General features: G+C 44.3%; 1 protein-coding gene across 1 annotated transcript in view; it reads left to right on the plus strand.

Moving 5' to 3' along the window:
- The window catches only part of NCCRP1 (NCCRP1, F-box associated domain containing), a 427,848-nt gene that overhangs the window by 303,941 nt on the left and 103,192 nt on the right, over positions 1-20,715 (plus strand). Inside the window, exon 5 of the mRNA XM_044056895.1 lies at positions 19,324-19,462. Coding sequence (XP_043912830.1) covers positions 19,324-19,462 — 139 coding nt within the window. The remainder of the gene's footprint in view (positions 1-19,323; positions 19,463-20,715) is intronic.

A 20,715-nucleotide genomic window follows, 5' to 3' on the forward strand; every position in this document is an offset into this window, starting at 1 on the left:
TGCCTCAGACCCCTTCCCTGCTGTCCCAGCAGGAGTGCCAGAGTCTGCACCCTTAGCTTCAAACCCTGAATCTTGCAGCCTGGCTAATTACCTGAGCTCTCCAATACCCTCCCTCAGTAAGCAAGTGCTGGATGTCATTCTGGAAGCAAGGAGGCCTAGTACTAGAAAATCCTATGCTGAAAAGTGGAAAATATACTGTTCCTGGAGCCAGACTCAGGGGATGCGCACAACAGTGCCCAGCTTACCGCATATTCTTCAATACTTAACAGAGATGCTTCACAAGGGCCTTTCCTTCTCATCTATTAAAATTCATGCCTCAGCCATTTCAGCACATTACAATACTGAGCCACCCCTCTTCTCTTACCCCCTTTTGAAACAATTCCTCAGAGGGGCCAAAAATTTAAGACCACCCAGGAGAGCCCCTACACCAGCCTGGGACCTTAACTTTGTATTGGAAAAGCTCACTCTACCTCCTTTTGAGCCAGCGGCAACTGCATAGATGAAATTCCTTTCTTGGAAAACAGCATTTCTTGTAGCCGTCACTTCAGCAAGAAGAGTGTCTGAATTACAGGCCGTCATGGCAGTGGAGCCCTTCATCATCTTCCATGCAGACAGGGTGTCCCTCAGGACCAGTCCTTCCTTTATGCCCAAGGTGGTATCCAGTGTGGCCCTTAATCAGTCCATTCATTTGCCAACCTTCTTTTCTAATCCACAGAACAAAGGGGAATGAATACTGCACTCCTTGGACATGCACAGACAACTTAGATTTTATTTGGACAGGACTAAGCCTATCAGGAAAACTGAACAGCTGCTAGTTGCCTTTGCTGCAGGGGCAGAGGGGAAGGCCATTTCAAAGCAAACCATTTCTAAGTGGAAAGGCCATTGCATTAATTTCTGCTATAAGCACCATGGAAAACCTACCCCACAGGGGATAAGATCACATTTCATCAGGGCTGCATCTACTTCAACAGCCTTTCTCAGGGGTGTTCCCACTAGGGGCATCCTAGAAGCTGCTTCCTGAAGCTCTGTACATATCTTCATCAAGCATTACCACTTGCCTATTTTTTCTAAATCCAGAGCTGGTTTTGCCACTGCAGTCTTGCAGGGCTTAATAGCTGGTCCTAATGCTTTCTAACTGCCTCCTCCCTTCTTTAGCTTTGGGAATTTACCCAAATGTAATGACTGCAACAGTGAAACACGAAGAACATAGTACAGTTGTGTACACTTACCATACATGTAGATGTTCAAGTGTATTCACTGTTGCAGTCCTGGTTACTCTCCCTCCAGCCCCCTGACATCTATTGGCTATACCTTTCTTCTTCTTTACTGTATTTAAGCTTTCTGGTGTATTTGGTTTTTGTTGGAGGTGTAACCTTGTATATAATTGCTTCCCATTATGGAGGCACCTGACATCTGGGGCAAAAAAAACTGATTTAATGGCATCTGTTGCATGCTTTATACCCCTGACTACCTGACGTCATGGAAGAAGAGACAGCATCTGACGCAGGACCCAAGACTTTGTTAATCAGGCCAGCTGAGGGCTACCTGCAGGCAGATAACCCAAATGTAATGACTGCAACAGTGAATACACTCGAACTTCTACAATTATGGTAAGTGCACACAATTGTACTTTATCCCACTCCACAAAGGGGGAGCCACCACGGACCCTAGGAACTACCGCCCCATTAGCCTGACGAGCCTGGTCTGCAAGGCTGTGGAATGTATCATCATGGAACTTATAAACAAAGACATTGGTAATCTCCAAACTCTGGACTCCACCCAGTTCGGGTTTGTAAAAGGCAGATCATATCTCCTAAACCTGATAGCTTCTTTGAAGCAGTCACCAAAGCCGTAGACGAGGGTAAGGTGGTTCACACAGCCTTTCTAGGTCTTGCCAAGGCTTTCAACACCATCCCTAAATCTGGAATTATAGATAAACGCTCTAAACTAGGTATAAATCCCTATGTCACAAGATGGGTTGCCAACTGGCTCACTGACAGAATCCACACTGTGAACGTAGCAGACTCCAAATCCGACTTCAGACCAGTGACAAGTGGAGTACCACAGGGCTCAGTCCTGGGTCCTCTCCTGTTTGGTATCTACTTCTCTGAAGTACAGTCTAACACAGAAGGTCTTTGGCTAACAAAGTTTGCAGATGACTGCAAACTAGGAGCAGTGATCCAAACTCCTAACAGTGTGAACATCCTGCAAAAGGGCCTCACTGAGACAGATGCCTGGTGTCAAAGCTATGACCTCAAGCTCAATGCCAAAAAGTGCACTGTCATCCTCTTTGGTAACAACTCTGTAACCATGAACTACCACATTGGTGGTAGTAAACTTAACACCAAAAGTGTGATGAGACCTTGGGACACAGGTGGACAGTAGTCTCTCCTTTGATAATCACATCGCCACAGTAGTCAGGAAATCCTTCTACGTGGCACACCTCATCACAAAAGGTTTCTCATCCAGGAAAAAAGAGGTCATTGTTCCCCTATACTTGTCACTCATTAGACCCATTATAGAGTACAACGCCCCTTTTGGTATGTACCTCACAAGACATCTACAACAACTGGAAAGACCTCAGAAATACCTCACAAAGGATTATCGGCCTCAAACAGATGCCCTCTGCAGACTTTCTCAAACTCCAGCTTTACTCCGTCGCATATCACCTACTCAGAGGCGATCTCTGCCTAACATACAATGTCAAGCCCAGAGCTGTTGGGACATGCTCCACTTAAAGAAATCCCAATCCCTCTGAGCTACACACTCCCCACAATAAACAGAACATGCTGGAGGGATAGATTCCTGTCCCAGAGACTTCCCATACTCTGGAACAAACTACCTATCTGTATCAAACAAAGCTCTTCATTAGCACTGTTCAAGAAAAATCTTGATTTGATGGGAAATCAGTTAAATTTATGAAGGCAGTAGTTAAAAATTAAAAACATGACCATATGTTTGACTTTAAAGAACTGTATTATTGTGGAATGGTAGGAGTCATTTAGATAGCCTTATGTGACTCCTGACAATTGTATTATGTGGGAAAACCAAGAAAAGCCATAGGATCATGGGAATCATAGGACATTGCTAGGCTATTGGCCCTGAGGCCCTTACAAGCTTAATTAAGAATTTAGCCCATGTTCCACCAAGGAAAAGGCTATCTGAACATTTGTATGAGATTAAGAAAAGAAAGAAAACAAGTGTACTGTATAACCACATCTAGGAATAAAAAGTCCCTTATAACCCAAGGTGAGAGCCTTTTGGTTATAAAATTTGATAAAAAAGAACTGTTTATGCAAGGTTAAGTTACATGCCGATGCACCCCTAGAATGAATGAATGTGTTTTGAAAATGTAAGCACCTAATTTGTCATTTTTGCAGTACTATTTTCACATGCAGTTTTGTTTGCATGGAGAAAACAATGCTTGTTTATTTTTTGGGGCCTTATTGAAAAAATTCATATTGATATTTATTGCATAACTTTTTTTGCTCCAATATGATTTTAAATTGCGTGTTTTTAACAATATTTATTGATTCAGGTTTATTATTGGTCTTTATTCTATTATTCATAGTCATTTTTACTTTTATTTATACTGTTTAAAGTTTATTATAACTGTTTAAGTGATGAACCCTGTCACATGACTAAATCACCTGACTAAGCATGTTGAATGAGGTTTTCAGTAGATGTTCTTCATCTCACATTGCTGCAGTCCTAACACTTGGGTAGTCCGCTGTCCTCGGTCAGCCCGAATATCAGAGTATAAGGCTGACGTCGGTCAAGGCGCATTTGACTGACATCAGAACGTCAGGGTACAAATGCGCATGACCGACGTCATATCCTCAGTCTTTTTTGCCGCATGGTCCGATGCAGAAGCAGTGTTGCAAGTGCCGTGGCGTTCTGAAATTTTTCGGAGTTTCAGACCGAAGTCAGAGTTGGTTAAGTACCCGTTGGGGAATATTTTGGTTTTCTTGCCTCAGTGATTTACCGGATGTCAGAAAAAGTGAATAACTGTATTTCTTGTGGGAAACAGATACCGCATAGGGATTACCATAATTTGTGTATACCTTGTTTGGGACCTGAGCACGACGTTGTTGGGTGTCGCTTTTGTGCTAGGTTCAATAAACGCACTATTAAGCGAAGATTAGATTGTGCCAGGTTGGTCTTTGGGAAGCGTTGCAATTACAATATGCCGTCGGATGCTCCAACGCCGGCTTTTTCAAAGAAGCGTAAAGACAAGGCAGTCAAACCTAGGTTAGAGGAGTTGTCCGAACCGGACGCCGGTTCTTTAGAGGCGTCAGTGGAACCGGTGGTTCCGACGGAGGCCTCTCTGGAGTCCCAGGGAGAAACTTTACTTTTACAGGATGTGGCCTCCCAGGAGGCAGGTCAGGCTGTTGGGGCTTCTCAGGTAACTGTACTCCCCTCCCTTCCTAAGGTGTCTAGGCCCTCTCTTTCTGCTTCCAGGGCTTCTCCTAGGGGCAGGTCTAGTTTAGCTTCTGTGGGTGTCACTCCTAGTTCTTCAGGTTCTGTGCCCAAGAAGCACATGCTTAAAATGGCAGAAGATTTAATTACTTTAATTAGAGGCTCTATGCCCCCTCCTGATAAGAGGCCTAGGATGGAACCAGTGTTGGGGGATTATGAGCAGGCTTCGGATGTGTCTGAGTCTTCGGCTGAAGACTTGCAGGAGTATTCTCCTTATTCTGATTCGGATGTGGATGATTCTACTCCTTCTGCTTCTCCTCCGGAGGATTTTTCTTTTTCAGAGACTCTTCATTCCATGAGAGAGTATTTTAAATGGGAAGGTCAGGATTTCTCTGATTCCAGGAAAAGGCTTAGGGAATTTTTGTTTTTACTCCAGCATAGGCCTTTGGCTATTCCTCCTGTTCTGAATGTGGTGGAAGATGTGGTTGCAGAGGCTTCTCTGAATCCTGATTCTTTGCCTCCTGCGCCTGTTAAGCCAGATAGGTATTACAGGGTGCCTGAAGCTCATAAGTATCTTTTTAAGAGTCCTAGGGCAGACCCAGAAACTGTTAGCCAGGGGCCTAAGGGTGTTAAGGCTTCTGTTGTCAAGAATCCTGTTCCTGCAGATAAAGAGGCCAGGGCCTTGGATAGGTGGGGCAAGAAAGTTTATACTTCTTCCACTCTAGCCATGAGAGCTTTGAATTGCCAGTTTCACATGTTGAAATATCAAAATTATCTCCTTTCACAATTGAAGTCTAAGGTTGATGCTCTGGCGGAAGGTATTGATTGTAAAGAGTTACAAGATTTAGTGCATGTTTCTGAACAGGTTGGTAAGCATTCTTTGCAATGTGGTTTTGATGCTGTACAGGCCTCGTCTAGGGTGGCTGCTACTGGGTCAGTTCTTCAGGCATGCCTGGCTGAGGGATCAGAATTTATCTGACCATGTTAAAACAGTTTTGGATGCTCCTTTACAATCTGATGTCTTGTTTGGTTCTCCTGTTGAGGCAGTTTTAAAGAAAATGGAGGACAAGGCTAAGTCTATGCAGACTGTTAAAGATTTCTTGCAGGTTCAGCCTCCTAAGTTTAGTAGAAATTGGCCTACTAGGGGTGGGCGTATCCTTCTTTTGATTCCCAGTCTAGGGGTAGATCTAGGCGTGGCAGGGGCAGAGGTCAGGGCTCTTTCAGGCCTAGAACAGGAGTTCTCCTGCACAGTCTTGGTGAGGGCAGGGGTCAGTCCTTTCGTAAGCAGACCCAATGACCTACCTTTTCAGCTGCCAGAACCTTCTCGCCTGGCAGCACCTTTGGGAGGAAGGTTGGCACTTTCAAAGAAAATTGGAGTTTAATTACCCAAGACAGATGGGTATTGGATATCATACACCACGGCTACAGGTTTTATTTCCATACCTTGCCTCCTTTCAAAGGCATGCCAGACATTCCTCCTCAACAAAGAATAGAGGCTCAAAAGCAAATTTCTCTGTTACTCCAATTAGGGGCCATACAGCTGGTTCCTATGTCAGAAAGGGGCCTAGGATTTTATTCTCGCCTGTTCCTAGTACCAAAAAAGGGGAACACGTGGAGACCAATTTTGGATTTATCTATCCTCAACACTTATCTGGACATTCCCAAGTTCAAAATGTTGACGTTACAACAGCTTTTACCTCTGCTGGGCAAGGATCACTGGATGGTAACTTTGGATCTCAAGGAGGCTTACCTCCATGTTCCTATCAGAATAAGTTGCAGGAAATATCTCCGGTTTCGGACTGGGACTTCTCACTATCAGTTCTCTGCATTGCCCTTTGGCTTATCTACTGCGCCCAGAGTATTCACGAAAGTTCTGGCTCCAGTGATAGCTTTCTTCAGGCTAAAAGGAATATATCCTTATTTGGACGATTGCCTGATTCTGGCTCAAGGGAAGGACAAGCTTCTTCAGCATTTGGAATATGTGATAGCAGTGCTAAGATGCCTGGGGTATTCTGTGAACGAAATAAAGTCCAGTCTAGTACCCTCTCAAGACATGTGCTTTCTGGGTGTAAGACTGAATACAGCATCCCAGATGGCCTTTTTAACCCCGGACAAACAAAAGAATCTTTCCCTGTACTTCCATCAACTATCTCTTCAGTCCGGGCTGACTGCAAGGACAGTCCTTCAAGCCTTAGGGTTCATGGCATCTTGTATTCTGGTGCTTCCCAATGCCAAACTGCATATGAGGAAGCTGCAATGGTATCTCAAAAATGTATGGACACAGCACTGCCAGGATCTAGACACTGTCATTCATATAATACCTTGCATTCAAAAGGAATTTTTGTGGTGGGCTCAGGAATGTCACCTAAACAAGGGACTCTCTGTGACCCGGCCAGAGGCGAGTCAGATTTTAACGACAGATGCCTCAGACAAAGCTTGGGGAGCTCATCTAAATGGAAAGTGGATACAAGACAAGTGGCCTGTCAGACTACAGCATCTACATATCAACTTGAAGGAGATGTTAGCAGTCCAGTTTGCATTAATAGCTTTCAAGGATTTACTTCTTCCAGGGCAGGTATTGATTCTAACAGACAACACAACTGTCATGTGGTACATCAACAAGCAAGGGGAACACATTCTTATCCTCTATGCAGGCAAGCAATGATTTTGTGGGAGACTGCTCTCAGTTTGCAACTAAATCTTCAGGCAAGGTTTCTGCCGGAGCACAGAACTCCTTAGCAGATGTATTAAGCAGGCAAATCATGGATCCCCACGGTGAAAACTGGATCTTCATGTATTTCAGAAATTGACAGTGTCATGGGGAACTCCAGACATAGATCTGTTCGCTTCTCCACTAAACCACCAGCTGCCAAAGTTTTGCACAAAGGTTTCATCCCACAGCTTGGAAAGTGGATGCTCTTTCTTTCAGTTGGAAAAATCTTCATGTGTATGCCTTTCCACCTCTGCCTCTCCTCCCAAAGGTACTTCTGAAGGTCAGACAGGACAAGCCAAGGATGATTTTGATAGCTCCAGATTGGCCTCGACAGCACTGGTACCCATTACTGAGAAGTCTGGTACGGAAGCCTCCATGGCCTTTGCCTTTGATTCCACACCTGTTGTCCCAGGAGAACAGTCATTTGCTCAATGTCAAACTTCACTCTCTTCACCTAACAGCCTGGCATATTCTGTTTTGAACCATAGAGGGTCTCATCTTCCACAACAAGTTTTGAATGTGATTTTGGAAGCTAGAAGGCCTAGTACAAGGAAAGTGTACGCAGATAAATGGAAGAGATTTTTATTTTGGAGTGCAGCAAAAGATTTGGATGTTTCTGAGCCTAATTTAGGTGTGGCTCTTCAATATCTTACGGAGTTATTGGACAAAGGTTTGTCCTTCTCTTCTATTAAGATTCATGCTGCAGCAATTTCAGCTCACTATGACTGTGACCCACCATTGTTTTCTCATCCTTTGTTCAAGCAATTTCTTAGAGGGGCAAAGAATATAAGACCCCCACGAAGAGCTCCTACTCCTGCTTGGGATCTCAATTTTGTGTTGGAGAAACTCACTCTACAACCTTTTGAGCCTGCAGCTACTGCTGAGTTGAAATATTTGTCATGGAAGACTGCTTTTTTGTTGGCCTCTGCAAGAAGGGTTTCTGAATTGCAGGCCCTTATGGCAGTTGAGCCTTTCTTGATTTTCCATAAGGATAGGGTATCTTTACGTACTAATCCTTCCTTTATGTCCAAAGTGGTCTCTAGTGTGGCTTTAAACCAAACTATTCATTTGCCTACTTTTTATGCAAATCCCCAAAATAAAGGGGAAAAGATTTTGCACACTTTGGATGTACACAGGCAGTTGAGATATTATTTGGACAGAACTAAAGGGTTCAGGCAGTCTCAGCAGTTATTAGTTTCTTTTGCTTTATGTTCTCAGGGCAAGCCCGTGTCAAAACAAACTATTTCTAAGTGGATTGGGTTTTGCATTGCTTTCTGTTATTCCCATCATGGCAAAGAGATTCCAGCTGGGATTAGGCCTCATTCCACTAGGGCTACTGCCACTTCAACAGTTTTTTTGAGAGGGGTGGCAACTAAGGATATTTTGGAGGCAGCTACTTGGAGTTCAGTGCATACTTTTTCTAGGCATTACCACCTTCCACTGTACTCTAAATCCAGGGCTGGGTTTGCCACGGCTGTATTGCAGGGCATTTTGGCAGCGCCTGCTTCATTATAGTTAGCCATCCTCCCTTACCTCTGCTTTGGGATTCTACCCAAGTGTTAGGACTGCAGCAATGTGAGATGAAGAACATAGTACAGTTTTGTACCTACCATAAATGTAGATGTTCGAAGATCCACATTGCTGCAGTCCAATTTACCCTCCCTCCTTCCCCTCTGTAGTTTGAGGCGGTTGTGTGGGCTGGGTTATCAAGCTGAGGTATATGGTATATTGTATATATTGTACATAGTTTTTGTGTTAGGTTGGTTGGTTGTTTGGTTGTTGTCTATGGGTTTTGACCTTTCTTTTTAGGGTCTTCTGACATCTGGGGCAAGAAAAGACTGAGGATATGACGTCGGTCATGCGCATTTGTACCCTGACGTTCTGATGTCAGTCAAATGCGCCTTGACCGACGTCAGCCTTATACTCTGATATTCGGGCCGACCGAGGACAGCGGACTACCCAAGTGTTAGGACTGCAGCAATGTGGATCTTCGAACATCTACATTTATGGTAGGTACAAAACTGTACTTTCTGACGTCCTGTTGGAGGATGAAACTGTGTAACTAGTGGAGTTAATAAAACTTGTTTTTTGGGTATTTTATCTGTGTGAACACTGATCCTGTAACAGATATTGCACCTGCATTGCTTCTGGTTTTGGTTCTGTTTCTGCAAGTCTGGCCAAGATTTTGATTCTGTTATTTCCATGAGCTGTTGGACTGTTTACATCATGTTTATTTTATTCTGCAAGACACTAGATGTCCTTCTATTCACTTTCTGCAGTGTTCTTCACTTGGGATACAGTCTACCAGTAGATGGCCTGACAGCCAGTATACAAACGTCTTTACTACTATAGGTACATGGTATGTTGCACGTAGGCTGTAGTTGGATGTAGGCCATAAAAGTACATGTGCACGTACCATCCCCTAACTTTTCTGCCGCCAGTCAGAATGCCGTTCCGAGCATCGGTCTGATCATTTCCAATGTTTGCGATTCAACATTTTCAGATAAGTGGCCCATTGGGGAATGTTTTTTTTTCTCTTCTATGGTTTTGGTACGTCATCCAGAAAGTACCAGTGTGGAAGACAAATTCCACGTAAGGATACCCATACCCAGTGTCTCTTTTGTGTAGGCCCTGACCACGACCACAAGTTGTGAAGTATTTGTCAGTCCTTTGTTCCCAAGATCCTTAGAAGTAGACTTTTCTCTCTCGCTATCTATCTTGAAAACCAACGGCTTAAACTATTAGCTAAGCGCATGGAAGGTACCTAGGCATCCAAAGCAAGCCATCGAAGCACAAGGCAAAGAAACCTCAGCCTACACCTTGCACTGAACCTCTGCCATCCAAAGTATCTCCCGCAGTGTTTGTCAGCTTGGAAGCACGTCCAGTTTCTGGTATGAATCATAGGCCGAATCCAGTTCTAAGGTTGCCTTGACTTCGGCTGCGAGCATGTCTCTGGAGGTGGAACAGACATCTGATCAGGACATTAATGGGGGAACCAAGGCTTGAATGCATCGACCAAGGCTTGAATGCATTGAGGGCCCTAGGGGGTTAACACGCACTTCAGCGACTGAAGACATCAACCCTGAAACCTTTGCAAACAGACTATCATCCAGTTTTCCGTTGCATAAGATAATGTCCCCTGCTATTGCATTTAGTTACTTGTAACACATTGCACTCAAGTTACCTGGCACTTGCTCACTAAAGCAATTATATAAGTCAGCACTAAAAATTAAAAGCACTACACCCTTACTCCCCACTGGCCCTTGTTTTCAATTAAGGATTTCCCAATATTATTCTAGCATGTCCAAAGGTCAGTTGTCAATCTCCTCTCCGGTCCAGCTGGTGAATCTGGGAATCTTGAGGCAATGTTATAACTGCCTCATGTACACAGACAACCCTCTCCTCCTCCCACATAACACAAATACTTGCGAGATGCAGCTATTTAGCCAAACTGGAGGCTGAGCTCTCTCAACTCAGGACTGGCAAGACCAGACAGGAGGAGAAGGCAACTACACACACCACAAAACCAGCCTCACATAATGCTACCACTCCACTGAATCAAACACATAAACACACAAAGACATTCTCGGAGGCTCTGAGTAAAAGTTACCTAAACAGCAGAGGCCTCCAAAGCAGACACCCAAACAACTGCTACCTCAAGACACCCCACAAGCAACACATAAACCACAAAAGCAGTGTGCAAAGCAGTCACAGCCCTTAAGGCCAAATACAACACCAAACATACTTGTCATAGGTAACTCCATAGTCAGACACACTGACGTCCCACTCACCAGGCTGAACAAGGAGAGGGTCACAGTAAGCTGCCTATCGGGCGCTAGAATCCGCCACATAACACAAGCACTGGTCACTCCACGGCAAGTACAAATATGACACAGTCATTGTCCATGCTGGTGTGAACGACCTGAGGCGTACCTCCCTGGACTACATGAAAAGAGACATAGAGGAGCTCTCTGATTATGTAGCCCAGGCAGGTATGACCCTAACCCTGAGCAGTATCCTTCCTTCACCAAGAATGATGCCACAATATAGAGACAAGATGATCAGCTTTAACAATGGGCTTAATGTCTGGTGTCATTCAAAGGATGCAGTGTCTGTCTGCCTGGGATGACATGCTTGACAAGCCACGCTGCTTCGCAAGGGCGGCTTGCACCTGTCACCCTGGGATTCGGATATTGGCTAAGGCTCTTGCCACCCCATAGTGCCTTTTTAGGCAAGGCTCAAATTCTAAACCTACCACCCTAGAAAACAAAATGGGAAGAAACTGAGGGTAATGCTGCTCAATGCCAGAAGTCTAAATCTCAAAATGCACGCACCGAGGCCCTTCTCAGTATGGAGAACATCGATGTCTGTGCTGTAACTGAAACCTGGTTCAAGGCTCCTGAGAGCACCCCGGCACTATTAGGTTTTACCTCATATCATGCGTTCGGCCCCAAAACCCGGACCACACCACAAAAGGAGGGGTGTATCCATATTCATAAAGGATACCCACACCTCCAGGTTGGTGGCAACGCACTAAGCTCGGAAACCATCCAGGTGCAACTAACCATAGGCAAAACTGCTCTACAAATTGTAGCATGCTACAGGCCACCCTCTCAAACTCAGGAACCCCACACAGCCTTCCTGAAGACACTGGAGGGTATAAATGTATCTCCAAACACCATCATATTGGGTGACTTCAACTACCGAATATAGACTGGGAACATTACTCAAGCCCTAACTTTCTAGCCCAACGGTTCCTGGAGTTCATAAATTAAATGCCATGGAACAGCTAGTCACTGTTCCCACGAGGAGAAAATATACTAGATCTCATTGTCACAAACATGGGGACAAAATGCTCCACACCGAAGTATATCCCTCATTGGTGAGATCTGATCATAAACTAATCTCACTGGAAGTCCACATCCCGCCCCACCCCAAACAAAAGACCATAGTGAAGAACTTCTCTAAAGCAAACTTCACACTACTCAAGACTGGTGTGGTATCCTTCAAGGCCCCTGAGCCAGTGGAAACCACAACCCAAGCTGCGAAGCCCTTACAAATGCCTTCTATGAACACCTCCAGGACTGCATGGATCAGGCAATCCCAAATAAAACCAAGACTCTTTCCACAAAGGGCAAACGTCCAGTCTGGTGGACCCCAGCCATTAACAAACTTTACAATAAGAGGAGAAAGCTATTACATGATAGAACAAAATCCATAAAAGGAAGTCACCCCTGATCATTATTAGTAAAAAATACGAGCACTCATAAAATCAACTAAGGCCAATTTTGAGAGAAAAATTGCCATGGATTCAAAGGACAATCATAAGGCCTTTTTCAGCTATGTTAGGAACCTGGGTGGAAACTCCCAGATATGCTCAGAATTAGTCCAAAATGATACAAAATCACTGAACCCACAGACATTGCCAACATACTGGCAGACAGGTTCAGTGCAAACTTCACCCCTCTCCCCTAAAGGAGAGATAACTATCCCAGCCGAGTGTAGCCTCCCGGACATCTCAAATGCGAGGTGAAAGCTGCTCTCTAAAGCTAAAAACACAGCATCAATGGGACCGGATGGTGTCCCCGGCTGTGTGCTACACGAGCTAAATGAGGAATTAAACCCGCACATAAGGCAGCTGTTTAATCTCAGCCTTACCACAGGATACGTGCCCAAGGAGTGGCGTCGGCAACTGTGGTCCCACTCCACAAAGGCGCCTCACGGACCCTGGTAATTACCGCCCCATAAGCTTAACAAGTCTAGTCTGCAAAGCTATGGAGAGGATCATAATGGAGCTCATAAACAAAGATATAGGGGACTTGCAGACATTGGACCCGACCCAGTTTGGCTTTGTCAAGGGAAGATCATGCCTTTTGAACTTGGTCGACTTCTTGAACAGTCACCAAGGCCATTGATGAGGGAAAGGCAGTCCATACAGCCTACCTTGACCTTGCAAAGGCTTTCACACAATACCCCACTCGGGTATTGTAGAAAAACTTACCAGCTTAAATGTAAACCCATATGTCACAAGATGGGTTGCAAACTGGCTTAAGGACAGAACCCACAGGGTTAGAGTTGCTGGCGCTATGTCAGACTCCAAGCCAGTCACAAGTGGTGTCCCACAGGGCTCGGTCCTTGAGCCCTATTGTTTGGCATCTACTTCAGAAGTACAGGCCAACATGGGAGGACTTTGGTTGACAAAGTTTGCAGACGACTGCAAACTGGGTGCCATAGTGGAAAGTGCATCGGACACGGATATCCTTCAGAAGGGACTCACGGAAACAGATAGCTGGTGCCAGAGCCATGGCCTGAAGTTAAACGCCAAAAAATGTATAGTCATACCCTTCGGGAAAAACAAGGTAACCCCAAGCTACCATATAGGTGGCAATCCACTAAGCACAGAAGAGGTTATCAGGGACCTGGGGACCCAGGTTGACCCCTGCCAATTGTATTATGTGTGAAAACCAAGAAAAGCCGTAGGATCATGGGAATCATAGGACATTGCTAGGCTATTGGCCCTGAGGCCCTTACAAGCTTAGTCAAGAATTTAGCCCATGTTCCACCAAGGAAAAGGCTATCTGAACATTTGTATGAGATTAAGAAAAGAAAGAAAACAAGTGCACTGTATAACCACATCTAGGAATAAAAAGTCCCTTATAACCCAAGGTGGGAGCCTTTGGGTTATAAAATTTGATAAAAAAGAACTCTTTATGCAAGATTAAGTTACATGCTGATGCACCCCTAGAATGAATGAACGTATTTTGAAAATGTAAGCAGCTAATTTGTCATTTTTGCAGTACTATTTTCACATGCAGTTTTGTTTGCATGGAGAAAACAATGCTTGTTTATTTTTTGGGGCCTTATTGAAAAAATTCATATTGATATTTATTGCATAACTTTTTTTGCTCCAATATGATTTTAAATTGCGTGTTTTTAACAATATTTATTGATTCAGGTTTATTATTGGTCTTTATTCTATTATTCATAGTCATTTTTACTTTTATTTATACTGTTTAAAGTTTATTATAACTGTTTAAGTGATGAACTCTGTCACATGACTAAATCACCTGACTAAGCATGTGGAATGAGGTTTGCAGTAGTTCTGACAGCCTGTTGGAGGATGAAACTGTGTAACTAGTGGAGTTAATAAAACTTGTTTTTTGGGTATTTTATCTGTGTGAACACTGATCCTGTAACAGATATTGCACCTGCATTGCTTCTGGTTTTGGTTCTGTTTCTGCAAGTCTGGCCAAGATTTTGATTCTGTTATTTCCATGAGCTGTTAGACTGTTTACATCATGTTTATTTTATTCTGCAAGACACTAGATGTCCTTCTATTCACTTTCTGCAGTGTTCTTCACTTGGGATACAGTCTACCAGTAGATGGCCTGACAGCCAGTATACAAATGTCTTTACTACTGTAGGTACATGGTATGTTGCACGTAGGCTGTAGTTGGATGTAGGCCATAAAAGTACATATGCACGTACCATCCCCTAACTTTTCTGCCGCCAGTCAGAATGCCGTTCTGAGCATCGGTCTGATCATTTCCAATGTTTGCGATTCAACATTTTCAGATAAGTGGCCCATTGGGGAATGTTTTTTTTTCTCTTCTATGGTTTTGGTACGTCATCCAGAAAGTACCAGTGTGGAAGACAAATTCCACGTAAGGACAGCCATACCCAGTGTCTCTTGTGTAGGCCCTGACCACGACCACAAGTTGTGAAGTATTTGTCAGTCCTTTGTTCCCAAGATCCTTAGAAGTAGACTTTTGTCTCTCGCTATCTATCTTGAAAACCAACGGCTTAAACTATTAGCTAAGCGCATGGAAGGTACCTAGGCATCCGAAGCAAGTCATCGAAGCACAAGGCCAAGAAACCTCAGCCTACACCTTGCACTGAACCTCTGCCATCCGAAGTATCTCCCGCAGTGTTTATCAGCTTGGAGGCACGTCCCGTTTCTGGTATGAATCATAGGCCGAATCCAGTTCTAAGGTTGCCTTGACTTCGGCTGCGAGCATGTCTCTGGAGGTGGAACAGACATCTGATCAGGACATTAATGGGGGAACCAAGGCTTGAATGCATCGACCAAGGCTTGAATGCATTGAGGGCCCTAGGGGGTTAACAGGCACTTCAGCGACTGAAGACATCAACCCTGAAACCTCTGCAAACAGACCATCATCCAGTTCTCCGTTGCATAAGATAGTGTCCCCTGCTACGAAAAAACAAAAGACAAAGCATGTAGCCACTCCTAAAGAGGCCACTGCAGATTGGCAGGCCTTGTCTCAGAGCCTATTTCAGGACTTTGTGGCACTTGAGCAGCTTTCCTGTCAGCCTACCCCTACTCCTACCTCTCATCCTTCTCAGAAAAGGGTTAGGGACAATGACTCATCTGATGAATTCTCTTCGGATGAAGAAAAGAGTACTTGGACTACTCCACACAAATTTCTTCTCCTCAGGAATATACCTTTCCTGAAGAGGAGTCAATGGGTGCAGAATCCCCTATGGAAGAAATTTCCTTTGGGAAACCATCCTGGAAATGAGAGAATACTTTCAGTGGGTTATTTACCACATTTCAGATTTCCGAAAAAGGTACTACCAACTCCTGCAGGCTGACCTTTCCAGCTCTTTGGCAGTGCCACCAGCATTTTTAGATGCTTTTAGTAATGCCTCCCAAACACCAGATTCCCAGGACCCCAGCCCCCAAGAAGCCAGACCACTTCTATAAAGTTCCAGAGGACTATAAATTCCTCTTTAGGTGCCCTGCTGCAGACCCAGCAGTCATTTCTGTTCCAACTGATAAACCTTCAAGAATGCTCCCTTCCACCTCCCTACTCCCTTCAGACAAGGAGAGTAGAACCCTTGAAAGACAAGGGAAAAAGACCTACACTTCTGCCACTTTGGCTTTCAGGGCCATCAACTGTCAGACTTGTATGACAGAATACTCTCTAGAACTGTTGTCCCTATCATCTTCTGCCATTTCAGACCTTCCACACTCTGAGGGTATAAACCTGGCCCTGTCTGTCTTAGGAGCTTCTTCCCAAGTGGCAAGACTTTCCTTCAAATGCAGCTGTGATGCCACTGAGGCTTGTGCTAGGGCAGCTTCAACCGGGGCAGTCCTCAGAAGATTTTCCTAGCTTTGACTTCAGCAACTACAGTATGACTTCAAATCTAAATTAATGGATGCCCCACTGGACAGTACAGCCTTGTTCGGTCCAGCTGCAGCCTCACCTCATCTCTAGACCATATTTTCCTGGATTGTCAAATCCAGACAGACATAATGAAAGTGTCTCTGCCACCCCAAAAGGTACAGGACCTGCAGTCCTTCTTTCACTCTCTTCTTCCCTTAAACCACATCATGGCCAGAGAGTTCCTCAAGGTTCTAGGATTTATGGCCTCAGCCATTCTCATGGTACCCCTGGCAAGACTCCACATGAGGAAATTTCAGTGGTTCCTCAGATCTGTGTGGACCCAACACTCCCATCCACTAGAATACCATATTCCCCTCATCCCATATCTGAAGAGGGAACTCCTCTAGCGGATTCAGCGGGTCATGCTAAACCCGGGACTACCCATAAATCCTCTCACCCCAGTCCAAGAACTCTACAGAGATGCATCAGACATGGGTTAGAGCCCGGCCCTGGACAAATTTACAGATCAGGGCAGGTGGTCTCCCTCAAAGGAAAAGGAACAAGTCAACATAAGGGAAATTTGAGCATTGCTCCTAGCCTTACAGGCCTTTTGCTCCCTTCTTTGCCCAGGCCCTCTCAAACTGTTCACTGACAACATGACTACTCTGGGATGTAAACAAGCAAGGGGGAAGCAAACCCTATCTCCTTCGCAGACTGGCCATTGTGGTGTGGGGATTCTTGACCCAATACAACATGACAATTCAGGCGGTGTACATCGCCCTGAACAGGAATCTTGTGGCATACTCACTGAGCAGGTCCTGGACCCTATGCCATGAATGGATGCTCTACAGGGATGTGGTCCTGGACATAGTCCACCAATGGGGTACTCCATGCATAGATGTATTCACCTCCCCATTGAACAGACAGCTTCCAAAGTTTTGTGCCACAGCCCCATGTCCTCTGGTTTAGAAAGTGGACGCCCTGTCCTTTTCATGGAAGGGGATGTTTCTGTATGCATTCACTGCTCTTCCTGTAATCCCAAAAGTCTTGCAAAATATCTGACAGGACCAAACAAAAACCTTGCTGGTGACTCCCTTTTGGCCAAGACAGCACTGGTTCCCCTTCTCCTGCATCTAACCAAGGGCCATCACCACAAGTTACCCCACAGAATGGACCTTCTCACATAGAACAAAGGATCCCTGATACATCCACACCTGTCAACATTGCAACTGACACTGTGGGTGATAGGATTCTAATTCTTCTCAGACACCTATTCTCTGATGATATGCTCAGGGTTTTACAGGAGGCCAGAAATCCCAATATTAGGAAATCTTATATTTCCAAATGGAAAATATTTTCACTGTGGTATCTACCTGACAGTGGGAATTGAAGTGGTTCTGTCCTACTTGTGTGAATTGCTCTCTGCTGTCCTGGCTTATTCACGTTAGCTATTTCTGCTTGTCTGCCTTTATCTTAACCTCTAGCATCCAGGTTTGAGGTGAAACTATTTCCTGAAGGTGTCCTCCACATTAGGCCTCCCAGGTAGCCTATCCTTCCTTCTTGAAACCTTAATTTTGTTTTAGAGAAGTTGACACTTCCCCCTTTTGAGCCCACTTCTTCAGCCTCTCAAGCATTGTTCTTGGAAAATGGTTTTGGTAGTGGCCCTGACCTCTGCTAGAACGGTGTTGGAACTTCAAGCCCTCAGGGCTGTTCTCCTCTTCTTGGCCTTCCATAAGGACAGGGTACCTTGAGAACTAACCCCTTCTTTATGCCCCAAGTGGTTAATGAGCCACCCCTTCACCAAACCATTCAACTGCCTACCTTCTTCCCTTCTCCACAAAACCACAGTGAGAAGATCCTGCATTCCTTAGATGTTCATAGACAAATTAGATTTTACCTGGACAAGGTTAAAACCATCAGGAAATCTGATCAACTCTTTTTTAATTTTCATTCCAGGGCTCTGAGTCTTCCCGCAACCAAGCAGACCATTTCTTCTTGGATATCAAAGACTGTTTCCTTTTGCTACACGCTCCATGGGAAGAACCTTCCCTCACCTGGAAAGCACATTCCACCAGAACTATGGCTTCATCCAATGCATTTTTCAAAGATTGGATAACACTGCCATCCTTGAAGCAGACACTTGGTCTAGTATTCATACCCTTACCAAACACTACAAACTGGATGTTATTTCCAGGTCCAGAACTGGTTTTGCGAAAGCCATTTTAGATGGCTTCATTGAGAGGTCCTCTGCTCTTGATTCCTCCCTTCCTTCTTGAGGTTTGGTACTCTCCTGCAAGTGAAGAGCACCATAGCAAGTCAAAAGAAGGACATGGGGAAGTTGTGTCAAATCTTACCATAAACATAGATGTCCTTCTCTTCACTGCTTCACTATTCTACCCCTCCCACTTTCCCACTGGCCTCTTGCTCTTCCTGGATGATTTGATCGCTCAAATCCTTAGTCTGGCCTTCTTCCTGGGGCATTCAGTTCTGAGGACAGTATGTCCCTTTTATGGCCTACTTCTGACTGCAGTGTATGCCCAACATACCACGTACCCTACAGTTGTAAAGATTTTTGCATACTGTCCGATGTTGAGTCGCCTCCTGGCAGAGGATGTCCCAGGTGAAGAATACTGCAGCAGTGAAGAGAAGGACATCTGCGGTCATGGTAAGATTTACGTGACTTTCCGTTATCCTAAAATGGACTTAAGAAGTCTTACATTTCTATCTTGTGACTGGAATAAAATACAACTATTAATACTTGGTTTTAATTGCTTCTAGCACGTAGCTTAGTAAATATATCTCTCTGAATCATAACTGTATAATTTAATGGATGTTCTCGTTCTCATGATGAGAAGTTGGGAGTGTAGTTGGCTGTGTGTCCTACTGTACTCCTCCACTCCCAAGGTCACTAACCTCCTAGATTAAATGGGCGTTAGTGGCATCCTTAATGCCCCATTCAAAGTACTCAGTTGCAGCATAGTCTGTCTTTTGTAATTAAAAAGATAAAGAAGTGAAACCGGATATGAGGATGACAATTTAACAATTGTTTCTTCTGATACCAAGGTATGAAGACAGCCAACTGCACGACTATGTTTATGAACTTCATGTCAAGCTTCTGGGAAGTGATCATGCAAAAGTGATTAACGAATTCTCCTTGAAGCCGAAAAATGAAAGAAGTGAGACGCAACATAAATGGTGTGAGGTCTGTATTGGTTACTTTGTAGTCTCTTTATACAAAGCATTAGCTAGTCGGTCAACAGTTAAATATCAAAAACATTTCACCAGAGCTGAGTGTATAATGAATGGTGGTATGCAGTAAAGGAGAAAATATGCACTGTGTTTTGAAATAAGATGTCAAATGAGTTTTGTGTGGAGGATAAGCCTTTTTTTTCACCTCTACACAACTCCATTGTGAATATGCAGCTGTTGTACTTTTTGCTCTAGCAGAAGAGTTGCCCGTTTGTCTGTGATCTGCATCTTTCTTTCAGATGTTTATTGCACCAGATGCATAGTACAACACTTGTTCTGACCAACGCATGGTCTGTGACTGTTTGTTATCCAGCATTCTCCTTCATGGCCTTGGCTTTACCTACATCGCACTTTTCATGTCTCTGCATAAATGGTGAAACGTATATGTGCTATGCAGTTCTTTTCATCCCCAGATAAAGAACTTAAGTTACAGGTGTTATGATTATTTTATATGAAAACTATGCAGTTTTATGGTAAACTGTCAGTTCACTTTCACTCCTCAGTGTCACCTGCTACAAATGCGTGGTACTTCACTGCCCTTTACCTTTTTGCTGCAGTGCCAAACAGAACAGATGATGGTGACCTATCAGACAGACCTTTAGATGGGCTTTGAGGTTGAAATTATCTGCCCCACAAGTCAACCATTGAAACAGCTTTCCAGAATTGTAGCTGCTTGGAGACAGACTTGCAGAATTCACTTCATGGTATCCCGATTCCATTACTCAAGTGGACTTATCTGTGGCATCCTCCTTTTTTCCTTCTCCACGGATGAATGATGAATAAGATTCCTTATACAGTAAGGGGAGGGCTCTAAGCACTGCCTAATGGATGGGCTAGAATTGCATCTGAGATTCTGCATTGAAGACTGGACATGGCCTGTGCCTCCCAGAAGCAGGTTCACTTCAGATTAATGGCTATCTACTAGACTACCGATCAGTAAGGATCTTAAGAAGCCTAGCCCTATATTGCCATGGTAGTTTTTACCCTTATATTTTGCATACAAATTACTCTGAAGCAAGCAAAACAAGGTTATGTAGAGACGTTTAATGTTGCCCCTATCCATCAGGAGCATGAGTGCTAAAGTGGGGTGAATTTGTAGTATCCCACACATTCATCCAAATTACATTTCAGGAGCCTTTGGGGTCTGTTAGGAACAGAAATCCTTCATGACTAGTTAAGTTCTAAAGGCATCCCTTTCCACTATTT

Source organism: Protopterus annectens, chromosome 14.part0 (assembly GCF_019279795.1).
Source record: "Protopterus annectens isolate FY-2018-M chromosome 14.part0, PAN1.0, whole genome shotgun sequence".
In the NCBI taxonomy this organism is placed as follows: domain Eukaryota; kingdom Metazoa; phylum Chordata; order Ceratodontiformes; family Protopteridae; genus Protopterus; species Protopterus annectens.